This window comes from Scophthalmus maximus, chromosome 21 (assembly GCF_022379125.1).
Source record: "Scophthalmus maximus strain ysfricsl-2021 chromosome 21, ASM2237912v1, whole genome shotgun sequence".
Lineage (NCBI taxonomy): Eukaryota > Metazoa > Chordata > Actinopteri > Pleuronectiformes > Scophthalmidae > Scophthalmus > Scophthalmus maximus.
Window position 1 is genome coordinate 11,151,502 of NC_061535.1, and position 17,020 is coordinate 11,168,521.

A 17,020-nucleotide genomic window follows, 5' to 3' on the forward strand; every position below is an offset into this window, starting at 1 on the left:
ATCCTCACCTCCCATCGAGCAGCGGCTGGCGATCTCCCAGAAGACCAGTCCCATGGCGTAGATGTCCGCTCGCTTGAAAGACTCAAAGTGCTTCATGTTTATGGAGTCGTCCAGCACCTCTGGCGCCATGTACCTGCGCGGCGAGATAAGGGACTGTTTGAGCACATCACTGTTGAGCTGACGGGTCTGAGTCCCAGTCGGAGATTATTGGGTGGGAGGGAAAAAAAGCAGCAAAGAGCTGGAGAGTTCAAAGACCATGACCTGACCGGGTAGTTCCCTGCTCTTGAATTGCTCTTTTGAGTGACAGCAGGTTGGAGTGCAAGGCAATGTGTTGGTTTACAGGAACAAACGGAATCTTAATCTTGACAGAGAGCCAACATTAACTTTCGTATGCTGCAAGAAAAGATACTAAACACTTGTTAGGACCTCGGAGTGTCATAAAAAAAAAAAAACCAAAAGATGAACGGCAGAAACATGTAAAGATTTTCATTTTAGGAATCAACACGCTATGTACGAATTAAAGTTTTGATTGATGAAAAGTATATGTCAACAAGTGTCACTTCTATTTTAAGGACCTGATGTTTTATTGCAACAGTATTTGATCTGTTCATAGTGTCCTCCAGCAGAGGAGTTATAGTTGTTGACAAATATATTCATAAGTACATATCAGTGTTGAAACTAGATTACCAGATTATTACAGTTTATCAAATTTTTCATAGTTTTCTTGTTCATTTAACTCGACAGCAGTTTGAAGAAAAAACAAAAAGGTGTTTAAATCTGAGAAATATCGTACCCAACATAAAATAAAATAAATATCAGATAATTACAGATTTCCGTCGAACTAACCATGTGTTGTGTAACCACACACTGATTCAGATCTGCCAGACGTGATCCCTCCCTCCCTCCCTCCCTTTCTGTCTTCTCGCCAAACTCCAGATAGCAGTAATCACAGTAATGACTGCAGCACTCTGATGGAGAAACAGGCTATTGGCTTCTTTATTATTTATTTATTTTGTCAGCGTCAAAGTAAAAAGGATATTCATCAGTTCCATCCTTTTTTCCCCCATTAATCTGCTCGAGTTGAAATGACACTTTCCTAATGTTTTCAGTTCCCTCAGCCTTTTCATGCCACAGATAATTCCCACTTCCTGTAAATGACAAAACAATTACTGATCTACAAATTCATACATTTTATTTGGTTGTTAATTAAAGTTTGAAGGCAACATCTGCTTAAGATACATTTACACACTGAGGAATTTAAAGTATAAAACATTTCTGTGCTGCTTTATTATCTTTCCTCCTGTTCATACCGGCCATTAAGAGGAAATGTGAGGGATACAGTTTTTGTGCCGCATGAGTTTATTTGCTTGAGTAAACACAACCTTCGAATTACCCCGTTTTATTTCGGGTGAATTTTCCGCGTAATTCGAATTTCACGTCACTTGAGCCAGGTGATACGAGTGAGTGGGAAATTTGTGTCTACTCGCGACTTTTCGACTCGCGTGATTTCATCGTGTTAAAAATTTGCTCTGTAAACAAATATTTAGAAGAAATGATCAGGAGTTATGGATAATGGCGATTAATGCAATCAAAAATGTGACACCAGTAGACACATTTAATTTGGCGCCATTCAAATATTTCATCATCGCATTCCACTAATATTGCATCAATCTTTAAATTAGTGAGTCATTTTAAGACTTGTTTGTCAGGATGAACGCCTTTGCTTCATTAAATCGATGCAGACACGTGAAGGCAGCAGAGCAAATGTGAGTGAGTGAAGACTTGTAAAGCTTCAAAATTTTGAAAAGTGCCACATTGCGGTAAAGACTCATTACACACTGTGAGCCGCTGTGCTGCCCCTGATTTAATCAATGTTAGAATCTATAATAACTGAGAGCGTCGGTCTCTGCCGCACAAACCGAAATCTGATAAATCAGCTGAGAACTGAAACCTGCTGGTGCGGATGTGCAGAGAGTCTCTGCTGATGATCTCTAATGAGATGGATTCAGCGATGTAATCAAATAACTCTCGCTGTGGGCATAAGAGATAACGTCTTAATGGGATGCTTCTAGCTGATTGGTGAACAAATGAGGAATGGACGGCCTCCGTAAAAGAAACTGCTGCTGCTGCTTCAGATGAATTAGAGGAACATTGAGAACTAAAGACCTTCGTCTAAGAAAAGCCAGAGAAAAGCATAATTGTGAGCTGTCTCTTTATCTACGTGTTTATTTAGAACACAACCTGAACACAGAACGCCTTTGAATCTGTCTGTAGGAGACGCTGATGATCAAGACAACGGTTGAATAAAATCAGGGCGTATAATATTATCGAGTAATAATGCAAATACGTTATCAACAGATTTACCGCCACGTGACGACGGTGATAATATTGGTTGATATGATTACCATTTCTCCACATATCAACCTCCTACCACAATTATTCTACTATTTCTTGGTGGGGAGCAGTTGCCAGGAAACCAGCAAAGACTTCTGGTAAAGTTATTGATCCTTTTCAAGGACTAACTCAAAAGTGAATTAACAGTTTTTAAAAAATATATTATTTTCTTTTTTTAAAGGTGCTGGCAGTGGCCTTACACTTATCTGACAGACATGAGTGATATTGATCTTGCCATTCAAGTGTATTCGTGAAATGCTGAACTATGCCTTTTAAAAATAACAAACAAATAAATATTTTCCAGCCTCCTGATTCCAAGACCTTGTACATACTGTACTTTTAAAAAAAAAAGTGTAACTTGACAGAATAAAGGACAGTATTGTTTCAGGTTATGAAACATAGATGAAACGCAGGTGATTCTACGATGTGCAGCTGGAATCGTGACGGATACTCGACAGTAATGTGGACACGTTATGACTTCTTAGTAGCCAAAGAAAGAAAAAATAACTTGCCCCTCCAGAAACGAGGATGATAAATTTCCAACATAAAGAATGGGATATGCGTGCCTCAACTATAAAGACCAGAGACAAATGATTGAGTTATTCTTCCAAGGCAGATGGCTTTAGGACCAAAACTGAAAACTGAAAGCAGGATCGGAAAAAACGCATGAATAGAATTTTAATCAAAGCAATCACGCACAATTACACGTTTTCCACCGAGTGAAACTTTTGTGTTGGACTGATATTTTTTTTGCTGGAAGCCTGGCTTCATGGTAGAAAGTTTGAAAAACCCAGAATCAGATCATCAGTATGGAACATGGATTTCACCCCGAGCCAAAGCTTGTGTCTCCAATGACCCGAGGCTTCCTGAATCATTTAGTGGCAATGAAATACACCCGCAGCATCAAACCGGCACACAGAGGAGGAGGAAGGAGGAAGACGAGGAAAGAAAAAAAGGGAAGGGGAGTGAAAAACATTCCAAAGCAGAAGCTATGCTGGTATCACCGTGGGAGGGAGAAGGGGAAGACAGAGATGATGTTGGCCTCGTGAACTGCTGCCTTCTCTCAGCATGCAGCCACCCGGGTCTACATAATACAACGGGAGATGTATGGACACGGAGGGAAGGTGCGAGTTGGGAGAAGTATGAGCTGGGTGGAAACGGGAGGAAGCGATGGAAAAAGTATTTGTGATGTGTGTTGTACCAATAAGCTTTAAATAAAGACATTTTTCTGAGAAAGGTTTTGTTGGGATTAACGCCGACTCAAATTTTCATGCTACAATTATTGTTAACGGTGATGCTCTTGGCCGCAGTGATTGGCTACATTTAAAGAAAATGTTGGTGCATTAAGATAAAAAAAAAACACCAGTTGGTTGGTTTATAACGGTCAAGGACAGTTGATGGGTTTAAACTCTGCAGGAAAATGTCAGTGTGTTAGATGAGTTGATGTTTTCACAGATTTATTTTGGTTGTTGGAAAAATAAGTCAGGGTTTGTTTTTTTTCTTATTACAAATGTCATTAGAAGTATGTAATCCTACTGCGTGAATATCCAAAAGCCTCATATATCTCATTCCTTTGTGCCATAGAGTCTCACTGTTCACCGGTGAGTCACACTATAGGAAAATGTCATGACCATGTCTGTTAATCTATTTTTTGCTCGGTTCCACATACAAACATCCTGCTGCCCCGCAAATACTCGATATGAAAACCAAAGGTGGATAAACGGGTCTACAAACGCACAATTTCCTGCTATCTGAGTAATGGTTGACAGAAACTAAGATGACCCAAAATTACAAAGGCTTTGTTTTAAAAAGGGGGACATTATGCGGATATTCACGAGCATCATTTTAATTTGTGGCATTACTTGAAAAGGTCTACAAGCTCCTAACGCTGAGTTAGTTCAGTGTCCTCATCCCCTATCCGAAACACTTGGATTTAGCTTCTGTCTCTTTAAAAATCCTGATAAACAAGAAAAAAATCCCTTTTTTTTCTTCTTCCTAATGTCCTTGTGCGTCACAGACGAGGCAGCAGAGACTCAAGGTTACACCGTGGTCGACTGTTTGGCAACTTTGCCGAGGATTCATTTCAAGGTCCGTGATGCGGACCGTGGCCCGGGTTGTCGGGGGGAAATAGGCCGTGCCATCGCTGATAGTCTGAGCACCAACACCAGCCCCCGTTTCCACCCATCGAGGGACAAAACGATTCAGTTGAACCAGAGATTTAAATCTCTGATAACCTTGAGAGTTGAAACTGAGTCACCTCATGAAGATGAAACACTCACTGACGCGCTAACGGCCCGGGCTCCTTAATTGACACTCCCGATTCACCGCGGTTACCTTTTGGTTCCCACTCTGTGGTTCGGAGCGATGTCGATGGTGTCGGTGGCCGAGTCGTGGCGGACGGCCAGGCCCAGGTCGGCGATGCAGCAGGTCCCGTTCTTCTTCACCAGGATGTTCTTCGACTTCAGGTCTCTGTGGGCAATCGCTGGTTTACCTGGAGGCAGAAATTCAACATATTCAACCAAAAGGGCCCTGCAACACCCCCGAAATGCAAAATGAATAACTGAGCATTGAGCATTTAAAATATTGCAAATAATCAAACTAGCGATGATCATTTTTTATTTTGACACACAGTACAGCTCAGTTGGAATATAAATCTGTATTTTGCAGTTTGAATAGATAAATCAAAAGACTGGATGCATAAACTGATGAAACTGATGTTTTTAAAATCGGGCATTAAAAAGGGCAACGTTCTTTACCATTTCCCTGCTGCTTGTCATGTTAGCTAGTAAGTTTTGCTACATAACAACAATGCTAATTAGCATATTTTTACCTAATTTTACCAGCATCAAGGCCCAATGTTTCATCAGCCAATTGGAGAGGCTAACAGGAGAAGCACAGTGACTCAGCAAAAAAAAGAGGGGAAATGGAAATCGGAAAAAGGAAATTCCCCTTTCAAACTCCTGATTTAAATGTGCACTTATTTTTTTCAAACTGCATTTTCATATATATTATTACATTTTCAAATTCAATAATCCAATTGCAAATGATGCACTTAAATACTTTTTTTTAGTATTTATTGATGGATTCAATATTTCATGAGTAGATTCCTTTTATAACTTCAAATTACTTTTTTATTGCCCATCACACAAGGAATCTATTTGTAATTTAGTATATGTATTTAAATATGTAAAGATTACATACGCGTCTTAGAGAAAAGGCATGCCTTTGCACCATTTTGATAACTGACAAGAACGTGTTTAATACTTTAATTCAATGCTCACACGTTTTTTTCTGATATTAGACACATCGCCCTCAAACCCGAGCTTGAAATATCTGTGTGAATGGGGCCTTTGGCTGTCGAAGAAGTTTTCAAATGTGTCTTTTAAGCCACAAGCAGCAAAAAGGGCGATCTCCCTGACATTAACTGTGACAGAGAGAAGCGACTCTCTCTGTGTGCAACAACTCAGACGGATGTCCACATTGGAGGAAATCGTATTTGCCTCCCAGACGCTCTCGATTCTATACATTCATACAACTCAGAAAAAAACTCAAAAATGCACTCAAGCTGATGGGATTCAAACTATCACCTCAGATTTGCAGAAAGAAAACAAATGAGATTATGTCCAATACAGCTCACAAAAAAAAACAACGATTATTTTTGTGAAAATTAAAACCTGCACAGGACATTGAGTGTGTGTGCGTGTGTGTGCGCGTGTGTGTGTGTGTGTGTGTGTCTGTCTGGGACAGATTCACGAGTGTGTGTGTGTCTCACCTTGTGTGCCGACGATCTCCATGTGGAGGTGGGCGAGGCCGCTGGCGGTGGACAGGGACAGTTTGATCATGCCCTCCACGGTGACGGTGTAGCGGTTCAGGTAGTCGAACAGGGAGCCGTGTTCGTGGTAGTCCGACACCAGCCACAGCTGCGTCCACGTCCCGTTATCTACACACGCAGACACAGGAAGACGAGCAAGGACACGGGGGGAGAGTCAGTCAAAGACCAAAGGCGCTTTTGTCCTTTTCAAGAAAGAACTCGTCTCCATTACAATGTGACTGATCTTATCTTGGGTGTTTAAGCTACTCAAATACAGTATGTGATTGGCTGCGGTGTCAAGGCTGCTACATAGTGTAGGTTCTGGAACAGAAAAAAAAGTTCAGCATATTTTTAAATCATCATTTTGGGCCTGTTGTCCATAAGTTTGAAACACAGGTAGGACGTTTCTCATGGATACAAGAACCACATTCTGATTCAGGGCATAAAAATAATAGCAGCCTACATTATGATCAATTATTTTAATGAACATTGTTGCTGTGTTGGTTTCTTTTTTCCCCCTTATAAAAGAAATGAGATAAAATCCATTTGCTCCTGAGCTGTCTCACTTAAACCCACACACAATCAGAGAGTGTGTGTGTGTGTGTGCGTGCGCGAACTTTGAGATCTGTTAAATGTGTCAGCCTTTACTCCCTCATGCCGTCTAGCAGCCTGTCTGTTCTCGGTGAACGGTTGCCTGCACCTCCTTCAACTTTAGCAGAGCGGCTTCTCTTACCTGACAGCTCAGGGTTCAAACAGGGTCCCACACTGTCATTTGCAGATGACAAACTCAGAATTATAAAGATCTCATTTGCGGGGTTTGGAGCCGATGAGCACTTCTGCGTTCTCCCCCTCCTTTCATTCATTTCTCGGTGTTCAATCATTTCCGTCTCTAGTCGGATTTATATTCCATTCTTCCTCGCATTGTGTGGACAATTAGTCTGTCGCAACCGTCATTTTCTCTTGATCTCGAGTTCCTCTGCAGCTCTCTCTCACCTTTGTTATCGGCGGCGATGAAGCCCAGGATGTTCTCGTGTCTCAGCATCACGGTCTGGTAGATCTCCGCCTCGCGGAACCAGGAGCGCTCCTCCCGCGAGGAGAAGATCTTCACGGCCACCTCCTCGCCGCGCCACTTGCCCCGCCACACCTCTCCGAAACGCCCCTTGCCGATGCTCTCCTGGAGGATGATGGTCCTGGCGATGGTCCTCTGGACCAGCAGCGGCAGACCTGGAGGAAAAGGAAAAGATTTCACAATTGTTTGTGTGACGACGGCTGTGTTTTTTTTTGGACCCAGTAGCATAAGGAAGACAAGGCACCACAATGTGACTGTATAACAGATTATGGTCCCCGCAGCATGAGTAATAACACACACACACACAGACACACTATTGTGCAATATGGTGCAAATGGCTACAGAGACCGAATCCAAGTCCTTCGTTGGCAGCGTGTCATAGGTGCCAGTCTCCACAAAGAGGTGCTAATTCATGGCTCAGAAAAAGGGCTTTGCCAGTGTGTGTGTGTGTGTGTGTGTGTGTGTGTCACAGGGGAAAAAAACTAACAACAGTATCTAAGTAGTAGAGTAATTCCTACAGACCCAGAGTTATGACTACGGTAAAAATATTAAGTGTGGCACTCAGCAGAGCTCATATCTCCGCCGAGGCCAAACAATCCAACTCACGATTGTGTAGTTCTCTTAAGTTAGTTTCCCAAAACGCTCGCAGTCCAGCATTTCAGCTAGAGCAGCAAAGCACTCGGAGACTAACCCCGGCAACAAACCGTGATTCTACAGAACTATCTGCTTCACCCCGTTGTGAACAGAAGCATCCAACAATCTGTTGATGTCTTTTAATTTTTCCAAAATATGTCGCAGGATTGTGAAAAAATTAGATTCAAGGCATAATATGGCTTCACTTTGACAGGATTATAGATTTATGTTTATTACCTCCATCCAAGGAGGTTATGCTTTCGTCTGTATTTGATTGTTAGTTAGCAGGATTTACGCAAAAACTACTCGACCAATTTCCAAAATATTTTGTGGAGGGGTGGGGGCATGAGCCAGGGAAGAGCCCATTCAATTTTCGAGGGGGGATCTTGATAAATGCAGATTTCCCCCCCCCCCACACTTTCTTTAGCATGGCGAGACACTGTGTTAGCCTTGGTGGAGGTATGCGATTGAGCATCCTTGTAATTGATTTTAAAGGTTTTTCTTTTATTTGCCACTCATACAATTCTTGATTCTTTCATTTTGCCAGCATCTGGATCTACTGATCCACTTTAGAATTTGTAATTTAAATGTTTAAAAGTGAGAGCCGAAACATTCCTCCTACCTTCGCGGACATGTTCGGTTCAAGTTATGAATATGGACACGAGAGCCCTTGCTATATCGTTGGACGCAGTCAAACACAAAACGTCCAGGACGCCGCGGTACCCACCTGATCCAGAGCCCGAGGTGGTCATGTCGTAGATGAGGTCCTTCAGCGTAGTTCCGACGGTGATGAAGGGATGGTCCATGGTGGGGTCCTCTTCGTTGGGGACCCGGTGGTGGTGGTGGTGGTGGGCCGCACCCCCGGCGCCCAGACCTCTGTGGCTGTGGCAGACGTAAAAGGCCACGACGAGCAGCAGGCAAAGCACGCACACCGGGCCGGCGATCACCGCGGCGAGGGCCACGGGCCCCAGGGGAGGAGGCTTCACCGGGGGGACTGCAGGACAGAGACGACACGAAAAAAAGAGTTATCAGCAAGTGAGATATCAAATGAGGCCGCGCGCTGTTGGAAAGGTTAACGTCGAGCATACGGGCGGCTGACAAGTGGCACGCCTGAAGTGTTCGCCATGAGCCAGGAAGCGAACAGGCCAAGTGGTGCGGGGGCACATTCCATCTGCTGGGATGATGGGAGATTTGGCCTAAATCTAAAACACACACTTTGGTTTTTTCCCTCAGCTCCTTATTCTAACATCACACAAGCGTGTAACAGCGAGGCAGGTTGGATTTGTCACTGCGCCGCACAACCTCTGTGTGATGAAATCACAAAGTCATGAGTCCTTTTTGTTTGTTATATTAAAACCGTGTGTCACCATGGCACCGGTAGGTATAATTCACACTCCCATTATCTATTCACTCAGTGACAAGAAATTCACCATGCGCAGGCTGAACGTTACGGGGGAGATGTGGAGAAATATTCACGGCTCCTGCGTCTCATACCGATATTATTACACGTGATTATTTCCTGCCCAGGAACAATAAATAGAAATTAACGAGTAGAGAAATTTCAATCAGGCTGTGATGCTGGACTTTTTCCACATCTTGCTAGCGTAGTTGAAACTTGGCAGCTGCCGTGTGTCTACTTTCGTGTGACGCACAAAACTGTTACTGAGGTTGAATATAATAACGTTCATGCATGAATAATGCTGGACAACTTTTTCTTATTTCATGGGCTATTTGAAGTTTTTGAGGTAATGCATATATACACAAATAATTTGCAGAATGTTTTGGATGCAGAAGGCGCTTGGGGGCGTTTGAGTCGGCCCCTGGTGAAATGAGACGTTGTTTTGCGTGTTTGCCGATTCTGCTCTGCTGCTCTCTTACTGGTCCCATTAACGCTTAGAAACACACTGAGGCGGCTTATGGGTGGTGCGAGAACGAAAAATATTTTCACGTTCCTCTTTATTTCAGTAAATGAGAAAAAAAGCTAAGAGCCATGGAGAAAAACTGGAGGAGCTGCTGTGGGAAAAGTTTGCGAAAAGTTTGCGGAAAGTGTGTGTGTGTGTGTGTGTGTGTGTGTGTGTGTGTGTGTGTGTGTGTGTGTGTGTGTGTGTGTGTGTGTGTGTGTGTGTGTGTGTGTGTGTGTGTGTATGTGTGTGTGTGTGTGCGCGCGTGTGTGTGTTTCTTACCAGGGAAGATGTCCAGGTCGGGCTTCCTGTTGCAGTAGTCCGTGGTGCAGCACATGGGGTAAATACCCGTGTCGTGTTTGACGGACGGGGCGCAGATGAAGGGCCGGTCTCGCGGGATCAGTTCGTTCTCGTGCACGCACTGGCGCTGCTCGGTGGTGAGGTGGCTGCCCGACTTGCGGATGGCGACGAAGCAGACGCCATCCGTCGTGCAGCTGGAGTTGGCGCTGCAGCGGTCACAGTAACACTGGAGGGCTGCGGGAGGAAGAAAAGGGGACAGAAGAGGCTGCTTTACTTGCTTTCTCACGGGAAGGCCGTCATCAGACATGGACATCATCCAACAACAAAAAAAAGGCATGTGAGATTAAAGCGTTTATCTCCGCAGAAGCGTTTGAAAATCTGCCACTAAAAACTTCTGGTCAACCCTTGAGTGCAACAGAGGCAGAATATAATAGGAGTTCTCCAAATCATTTCAATACTACACCAAAAATTGCCAACAGGTACAAGCTTGCACCAAGGCCAGCGCTGGGCTAGAACTGGTCCACCGGAGCACAGAGGAAAAAATCTGATTAGACGCTTCAATTTTTCATTTCTTAAACGTGTCTGAAAGCAGTTTCCCACCTCTATTGCGTCCTCAGATGCTTTTCAATCCACTATTTAACATCTCATTGGGAAAATCCCCTTTCTCCATGTCTGAGTCGGGAAACTGCTGTTTTGTCCATTTCACACCTCAATTAATCTGCTGCGTTGTCTGAATTGTTTTCGTTTTCCCCTACAAATGTTCTGAAATCCTCCAGAAGAAGAAAAAACTAACAAAAAAAAAAGAGAGAACTTTTCCCCCCTCATCGTACTGACGCCTGTACTTCACTGTCTGTCTGGGTGTGTGTGTGTGTGTGTGTTGTGTGGGTATTTGGGAAAGGAGGGAATGTGAGACGTTACATCACTGCAGTCACAGCTGTAGTACAGCTGGACAGCACATTCCTCCACATCTGACTGTAACTGAACGTCGGGCCCTTAAAGTGATCCCTTTCCAGGAAACGTCAGGGGCTTAATATATATTTACTAGCTGGTAACAACAGACAAAAATATACATGGGATGGTCAACTCCAAAAGTTTTGAGACTATTTTTGGGAGAGTGGCTGCCAGTTTTGCAGAAAGCCCACCGTGCTGCATTTTATTCAAGCGTCGCTGTTAAGTTATCAGTACAAATACGGGGTCTTTTGGGGGTTAACATCAGGCGGCTGCTGTGGAAAACAAACAACATCGCCGACAAATGTTTAACAGCTGTTACCTGTGTGATGTTAAAGAGAATCTAATGACGCGGTTTGACATTTGCAGGCTGATATTCTATTTGGTTCTCATGGCCAGTGGCTCCAGCATCTCTTTGAGATGGATTGTTTTTTCTTCTTTTTTTTGAATGGTCGTAGACTCCAGGTCCAGAAAGTGAAGACAATGTGGGGAAGTGCCTGTGTTTTATATAGAATGACCAGCAGAGGGAGTCAGTGAGAAAATGACTCTACTTCACATTTGATTTATAACGCCTGGAAACATTTTCCAGTTTAAAGTCTTCCTCAATACAGCATGATGCTGATTTTGTAAATCATGGTACATTTAGATTAAAAAGTATACATTGTAACAGTTCTGTAACAGTACATACCTAGGCAGCTAGTTGTTAAGTTTAAAATATACAGTAAGTATTGTCTATTCTCACCTTTACCAGCAACAAACTGAAAACAGGGAAGTGGTCACATGGCTCTTGTTAGTCAAAGACTATAACTCAGGCATGCCTCTCCGTCATACTTTTATTCATGTGTTTTATTTCACTGACAGGTGTGATTGTGTGTGGAGCCAAAACAAGGCAGTGAAATATGAAAAACGATCTCCCACCAGCTCACATTTGAGGCATTTAAGAAGGAAATAAATAAAAACAACCCGTCACAGGAATGATGCTCACTTCTGAAGGGTGGCATTCGGTCACAGCAATATCTTTCCGTCTCAACCAGATAGCGACAGAGCGGCAGACATAAATGCCAACATCTAATGATTTAACGTTCAGACATCCAATTTCCAGATTTTTTTCTACATTAATCGTCGAGTTCTGCTGCGCAGGGAGGAAGGCTTTTGCTTTTGGCTATAATATGACCTGACGAGGACTTTTGTGAATTGCACACGGTTCTAATGAGTTGGAGTAAAACTTTCCTTCAAAACTATGTATAATTTAGAAAAAGTCAGTTTGAGAGAGGAAATTGAAAGACATAATTGAACCTGATAATTGATGCAGTAGCACCCCCAGGCTAACCAAAGCACTCCTCTTTTAGGTGTATCGCTAATTAAAGCTAATCGTTAATTGCCGCGTCCAAGCGATGCCGACCCAGATACGTGATGCACACAAACCGTGTTTGGATGTGCCTAATTATGTCAGGGAGTCCAAAAAAAAATAACTCTAATGTTTCAACTCACCTGAACCTGTGGCCGTTGTTTTTTTCGGTGTGTCTCTGGAGCCACAGGCCAGGGCATCTTTAATCACCCCTAAACACTGGCAAATCTCAGGCCCAGACAATAACAGAGTGAGGAATGGGCCTCTTGTAAGGAAGTCTGCTCAGCGGTCCCCCCGGGCTGCAGAACCCTAGCCGTGGTGTTACGGAGCGCTATGAATAAACCAGGTCACTCTCTCTCTCTCTCTCTCTCTCTCTCTCGGCGTCCTTGCCCCCAGCGCAGGGTAGACAAGAGACGCTCGCAGTCTGGTATCATTATGCAGCTCAGGAACACTTGCATGCATGGCTGGCTAAGCTTACAGCAACACAACGCACCTTCTAGGAGAAAACCCTCTTTGAATAATTAACAGAGCAGGCACGCGGCCGCACGTGGTGTTAAGAGGTTCGACATCGACAGAGAGACACAGTGTGAAATCTGCCCCCGTGGCTGCAACAGCTTTCCCGGCAATGAGGTTATGAATTTAAAATGACAAATAATTACGTAAACAAAAGTGAAAGTGTTCTTTTAAATCGTTGAGGGGAATTACCGGTCTGAGTATGTGACAGTGTAATCCAAGTTTTGATGTAAGAGCTGGCTTTCCCGCTCATGGAATTCATGGAACTGTCTGGAGGTGAATTCCAGACAACAGCAACAGTGAGTGTTGCATTATTATGAATTTCATTCGTATCTCAAGAAGGGCAAAAGGGGAGACGACTAAATAAAAGCCAGCTGACACCGGTCTCCTCTGACTCAACCTCAGATAAGTCAGATAAGTCTCGTCTGTCCCACATATACACGCACTATAAAAAAGAAAAGTCAGCCAGGTATGTCTCAGATTTCTAGACAGTGGAACGGGTGAAACATCCCGTGAGTCATAGTATGTTTTACAGGGCAAATCTACACATGTAGACAATCAGCTGAAAAACTTTTGGAAGGCATGGTGTAGATTTCACTGTACAGTATATGCAGGTGTTTAAACTTTTTAAAAAAAGTCGTGGGTTGCAGTGTTTAAACTAGACAACTGACTATGAAAAAAACATGCAGGTGGCACACCAACAGGGCGGGAGGTCCGGGCACCACCATAGTCCGTAGGGTCCATCCTCTCGGCACCATGAATATCTGTACTGAACTTCCAGCCCAATCCATCTCATAGTCCGGGGACAAAATGGTGGTTTTACTGACCGACAATCCAGACAAACATCGCTATCCTTAAATCCCTGCTGCAAGCGCGGATAAAAATTGATATATTTATGTCATAAAATATTCACCTCAAGGGGAAAAGTGCACAGCAAATGCTACATATTTAATAATAAGTAGACCCATTATCCACAAACTAAACTGACTGGGAGAAAATAAATTATTTTAATACTACCACCACCACAACCACTGTGAATAAATGATTAATGTGATATTTGTATTAAAACACTTAAGGGGCAGACTTTAAATATGAATTAATGATCTGCGTGGACTTGTCTGGAGAGTTAAATATCAGACCTGAGTGTGGTTCTGAATCATGAGTCAGTCAGGAAGAGCGAACCGGACCGACGGGGCCGTAGATGCACACGGCGATTGTTTTTGTGAGGTTTTTTTTTAAAGCCGACAACACGGATGAGTCAGAGAGAGGCGCAAGTCAAACAAAACGAAAACACACCGATTACTTCTGCCATTCAAGAGGGCGACTAGTTATTGTGGCTTTTACTTTTCTAAAGTGTTATTGTTCCATCATTAAGTTAAGCAGGGAGAGGTGGAGGAAGATTTTTATTAAAAAAGCAAATCACCTGCAGAGATTCCACATTTCAGTGGCCCAGCTGTCGTCTACCAGACAAACAAGCGGCTGCTTTTATGAAAGAACTGCACAATAATCCAAATAACACACCGCCTCAGCCCCCGTCCCCCCGTGGGCGCAGCATCGTACCTCTTTATCAAGACCGCTCGCTTCCCTTTTCTCTTATCGGCACAGCCAGTGCCTCTCTGTGTGAATGGCCAAGAAGTATCTGCAGATAACCCTGAACAAAACCACGGACACCATCTGACAATCTTATACCTTTATCAATCTTAAATTGGAATGTTGAGTCGTACAGATCGCTGGGAAAGTTTCTGCAACACTCAAGACGCTGTTGTTACAGATGATGATGAGACGACACTTAAAAACATCTTTCCAGGGACTGCAGATGAAAAAATAATAAACAGTCAAACTAAATCCAAGACAGACCTGCGTAACATGGCAGAACATCAGTGTTTGACTAATTAAACGGTCAAATCCACGAAGATTGGACACTTGTCTGGGCCGAAGTGTGAAGTGTGAGACTTGTAATGAAGACAGTTAAATGGTGTTAAAATGAGAAGACACACACACACACACACACACACACACACACACACACACACACACACACACACACACACACACACACACACACACACACACACACACACACACACACACACACACACACACACACACACACACACACACACACACGAGAGAGTGGAAGACAAACACAAGGCCAGTCTCTCAGTGTGGTCAGACAGAATGTGGCTGACCAATCTGAACGGCTGCCTAGAATGAAACCAGACTAAACACACACACACAACACGGACCAAAAGCACGGATTGGCTGTTCCCAAGGCTACCCCGGCATATTTCAATATGAAGTGTGTGTGTGTGTGTGTGTGTGTGTGTGTGTGTGTATACAGTGTGGTATCTATGCAAGCGTGGAATTTTAGCTGCTGTCTTGCCATGAGTTTGTGTTCCTATCACGGATGTGTGATCCTCCATCTGCCCCTTCTCCCTGTCGTACATCTCAACTCTCAAAGCTATCTAGAAACACATTCCTGAAGTAAAGTATGGTTCATACAACCTGTAACAATGCGAAACCCATACCGCCTGACGTCTACCGGTTGCGGCTGTGACACAATGTGGCCATCAGAAACCTTCCTCTGCTCATCCAGCCAGCGTGTCAACAAGGAGAAAGCGCTCACATCTATTTACACAAGCCTCGTTTCCACCCTGCATGGAAAAGAGCTAGAGCTGCAACAATTAATGGATTGATAATCTATAACTAAATCAATCCCTTACTATTTTTTATAATCGCTTAAATACAATGATTTCAGCTTCTTAAATGTGAATATTTTCTGGTTTCTTTGCTCCTATATGACAGTAAACTATCTATCTTTGGTTTATGGAGGGGGGAAAAAAAATGAACAAAAATAAATAAAGAAGGAAAAATACAAAAATACCGGGCTGAAGAACAGGATGCTATTTTAAATAATTGTCAAGGATTCTGGCTTGTAAGGATTTGACTCGGAGCATCTCAACACCCGCTGCTTCCATTGTCACTATTCATTGTTTTTTTATCCGTCACTCACATGCCGCCACTGAATTATAGTAAAACACCAAGTGATTGGATTACGCATTTAACAGCCTGGACCACGTGTGGATCTGTTGTAGGTGTTCTGTCACTGTCTCGTCATCTCCTCCATGAAAGGAAACAGTGTTTTTTAACTGTAAACTAAAACCTGTATTCATACACAAATCCTCCACCTACAGCCTACTAAACTACAACAAGCTGATACCCCATTTACACCTGGCATTAAAACGTGTAGTTGTGTAGATCAATAATGAGTTAGAGCTTGACCACATGAAAGTACAGGTGTAAATTGTGATCCGACCGGCCGGACTTCTTCCAGGTGTCAATCAACATAAAGCAACAACACGGGCAGAAAATACTAATCGCACATGACTGGTCCAAATCGGCGAGGCAGCAGCAGTAGCTAGGCATGGGCTTATCCATTTGTCCGGGTTTGGATTTCACCGTCTTCACCGTTTATTGATTCTGTTTTTTTATCATTATACCAGCATCATCTTCACTTTTGATGTGGCAGGTCAGACCTTGATCCACCGTGACTTATTTTCAATCGGTGTAGGCATTTGTGGCTAATCCCCCACCTTAGTGATTAAAGTTCACTAGGCTGTGAAATAGACCAGAGACAGGGTGGGAGTGTGAAGAGTGGGGAAAGTAGGTCAGCTGTTCATTCTTGAAGTCTAATCCACAAGAATTTCAAATAATTCGGAGGAAAGCGCTCCGCTCCACCTCAGTCGGATCGGAGTCTTGAGTCTCTGTAGTTTTCTACCATTATAGGACGAAACTAAATTCATAGAAAAAAATCTACGCTGACAGGTCTTACTTAAAGAGAATATATTCCTTTTAATAAGACAATGGGGTTGACATGTGGGTTGTCTTTCATTGCTGGACTACACAATTACCTGTTCATGCATAACAGCAGATATTTGTTGTTGTTTTTTGGGGGGGAATGGAGCGCATACCAGTGTGACGCCAGCCTTTTCACAGAGTGATGCATTCTGGGTCATTTGTAGCCTTATTATGTTACTAGGCGTGTGCCTGTGTTTTCAAATGTGTCTGTGGCCGCGTTACAAATCGCCTTCCATTCATCTTTT

The 17,020-nt window shown here is 43.3% G+C and overlaps 1 protein-coding gene across 1 annotated transcript in view; it reads right to left on the bottom strand.

Annotated features, from left to right (window-relative positions):
* The window catches only part of tgfbr1b (transforming growth factor, beta receptor 1 b), a 45,072-nt gene that overhangs the window by 12,165 nt on the left and 15,887 nt on the right, over positions 1-17,020 (bottom strand). Inside the window, exons 2-7 of the mRNA XM_035619372.2 lie at positions 10,091-10,342; positions 8,635-8,901; positions 7,199-7,429; positions 6,167-6,334; positions 4,729-4,885; positions 9-133 (exon numbers count right to left, since the gene is read on the bottom strand). Of these exons, the coding sequence (XP_035475265.1) occupies positions 9-133; positions 4,729-4,885; positions 6,167-6,334; positions 7,199-7,429; positions 8,635-8,901; positions 10,091-10,342 (1,200 nt within the window). The remainder of the gene's footprint in view (positions 1-8; positions 134-4,728; positions 4,886-6,166; positions 6,335-7,198; positions 7,430-8,634; positions 8,902-10,090; positions 10,343-17,020) is intronic.